General features: G+C 38.8%; 1 protein-coding gene across 1 annotated transcript; it reads left to right on the top strand.

The window, feature by feature from the left end:
• Window positions 1-207: 207 nt before the first annotated feature.
• Window positions 208-1,158, top strand: LOC118849699 (olfactory receptor 9K2-like). The gene has a single exon (XM_036758652.1). The coding sequence runs from the start codon at window positions 217-219 to the stop codon at window positions 1,156-1,158; it is 942 nt and encodes a 313-aa protein (XP_036614547.1). The 5' UTR covers window positions 208-216.
• The last annotated feature ends 1,772 nt before the right edge of the window (window positions 1,159-2,930 follow it).

Here is a 2,930-nt window from a genome sequence, read left to right as displayed (position 1 = left end):
AAAGGTAAGCAGGTGTAGAGAGGGGTCATCTGTGCAAGTTATTCTTGATGACAATAGGATCAAAGCTGAAAGATTTTGAGGTCCTTGAGGGCAGGACTGCTTTGCTTTGCTTTTCATCCACAGAGCTTTGCATAGTGCCTGGCACATAGTAGGCATTAAAAATGCTTATTGACTTGACTTTTCGCCTTGACTTGTGTCCCTCAGCAGGTCTTTGCCATGAATGACAGGGGAACAGACAACCATTCAGTGGTGACCGACTTCATTCTTGTAGGATTCCGAATCCGCCCAGAGCTCCATTCTCTCCTCTTCCTGCTTTTTCTGTTTCTCTATAGCATGGTCTTTCTGGGAAATGCTGGCATAATAACTCTTATCCTGATTGACCCTCGGCTGAACACACCAATGTATTTCTTCCTAGGCAACCTGTCCTTCATTGACCTCTCTTGCTCCTCTGCCATAGCACTAAAGGCCATGGCCAATATCTTATCTATGAGAAATACCATCTCCTTCACAGGCTGTGTGATCCAGCTGTTCCTCTTTGCCCTGTTCATGGTTACAGAAGGCTTTGTCTTGTCAGCTATGGCCTATGACCGCTTCGTAGCCATCTGCTCTCCTCTGCTCTATACTGTCCGCATGTCAAGATGCTTTTGCACCCAGCTCGTGTTGGGTTCCTATTTTTGTGGCTGGTTTACGGCCATTCTCCAAGTAAGCATGACCTTCTCTCTGTCTTTCTGTGCCTCTCGGGTCATTGATGATTTCTACTGTGATTCCCACCCAATGGAAAGAATCTCCTGTTCTAATATTTTTTTCCACAAGATGGTGTCGTTAACTTTGGCTGGAGTCATTATTTTTCCCACAATTGTAGTCATCCTGGTATCCTACACTTACATTGTATCTACCATATTGAAAATCCGCTCTACAGAGGGCCGAAAGAAAGCCTTCTCCACCTGTAGTTCTCACCTGGGGGTTGTAAGTTTGCTCTACGGGACTGTCTTTTTTGTGTATGTCATACCTCCTGACAACCCTGAGTTACGTAAAATAGCTTCTGTTTGTTACACCCTTGTCACTCCAATGCTGAATCCTCTGATTTATTCTCTAAGAAATAAGGATGTCAAAGCTGCTCTGCAAAGAATTGTGAGCAAGAAAAAAGCCTCACTTTAAATCCCTTCTTTTCTCTTAATTGATTTTCCTGTCGCAGATTTTGTACTCCTGAGCTGCCAAATAAATGGCACTTTTATTTATGAATAGGGATAGAAGCTAGACCTGTGATTTCATTAACATAAGGAAGTAGGAGTTATGGAAAGTTCCTCAATCAATGCAGGTTGTTCCCTTCTCTGCAGCTTATCATAGAGAATAGAATGCGGTTTGTTATTGTTTAGTAATTTTTTTAGTCATATCCAAATCTTGATCACCTCTTTTGGAGTTTTCTTGGCAAAGGTACTAGAGTATTTACCATTTCCTTCTCTAGCAGAATGGGGTACTGAGAGGTTAAACAATAATAATAATATTAATAGCTAGCATTTATATAATGCTTACTATGTGCCAGGCACTGTGCTAAACACTTTACAATTATTATCTCATTTAATTCTCACAATAGTCCTGGGAGATAGGTACTATTATTATCCCCATTTTACAGATGAAGAAACTGAGGCAAACGGAGGTTAAGTGACTTCCCCAGGGTCATACAACTAGCATATGTCAGAGGCAGGACTTGAACCCAGGTCTTCCGGGCATCAAGGCCAGCTCTCTTTGAACTAACCCAGTGTTGTCCCTTACTTCTCTCCCCTTGAATAAGATAAATTTTCTGTGATATCCTGTTCTATTTTGTATGATTTTTTCTTTCTAGTGAAACAGTCTTTTCATACATCCCACCCATTCCTTCTCCAGGCTAGACTCATTGTTGGACATGAGAGGCACATTATAAAAGCATTCACTGCAAACTGCAATACACTTAATTTGCCTTCGGATAGCAATTGAGGGTAGAAGATTTGATTTCCTGTCGTTCCTGGGTGCCTTCAGGATTTGGTAAAATGGAAATATATTTTAGAAGACTCACCATTTGGGAGTTTGTTTCTGCAAAAGGTGGTGGCAGGGTACAGGGTACAAGGATTATGAATTATTTTTAAAAATAGTGAATTTATGTTGTTCTTTAAATGGGAACAGAATTTTCACCTTGAGTCAGTTGTGTGTGGAAAGTGAAGGGAATGGGAGAAGAGTGAAAGAAAATAAGGTACTTTAACAGATACTTTAAATAAGCACTTTGCTGGCTCATCATAGAGACCAATGAGAAAAGAAGCTTACTATCTTCCACCATTTGACAGCACCTAGAGGCAAAAGCAGCTTAGATGGCATCATTCAATGACATTTTAAAGACCTTCCTCCACTCACATATTCTATATAAATCTGCGGCACCTTGCTTAAAATCATCATTTCTCCTTGGGTTTATGCAAATGATCAATTATCCACATTAATAGATTAAAATGAGTAGAGAAAACCCTAAAATTCACATAAAAGATGTGAATATCAGCAAAAGAGACCATTTTAATGAGTGAGACTTCTGGAAATTTGCATCTTAATTTGATAAACCCAGTAGAATATGCCTGGCTTGAAATTCATTGAGGATTTCATGAATTTATGCATGTATGTGTCATATATATGTGTCATACATAAATATATATGCACATACACATAATTTAGGTATAGATACAAATATATGCATACATATCTCAGAAGCTGTGTGATAAAAAGATAATAAAAGTGGTGATAAAGTAGAGGTAATGAATATATCTTAATATGTTTGGCAGTGAAGGAAAGAAAAGAGATGGGAAAAAAGCTTGTAAGAACAGGTGGGTTAAAGAAAAGCTTAATTTTTAAAAAAGTTACTTTTCCACTCAGAGTTTTAGGGCTAAATATTAGAATGAGTTTGTAGTTCT

This window comes from Trichosurus vulpecula, chromosome 5 (assembly GCF_011100635.1).
Source record: "Trichosurus vulpecula isolate mTriVul1 chromosome 5, mTriVul1.pri, whole genome shotgun sequence".
In the NCBI taxonomy this organism is placed as follows: Eukaryota; Metazoa; Chordata; class Mammalia; order Diprotodontia; family Phalangeridae; genus Trichosurus; species Trichosurus vulpecula.
Note: the sequence above shows the minus strand (reverse complement) of the source record. Positions and strands in the feature narration are given on the sequence as shown.

Excerpts from the sequence above, each read along its gene's own strand:
- LOC118849699 (XM_036758652.1), top strand. The coding sequence starts at position 217 with ATGAATGACAGGGGAACAGACAACCATTCAGTGGTGACCGACTTCATT.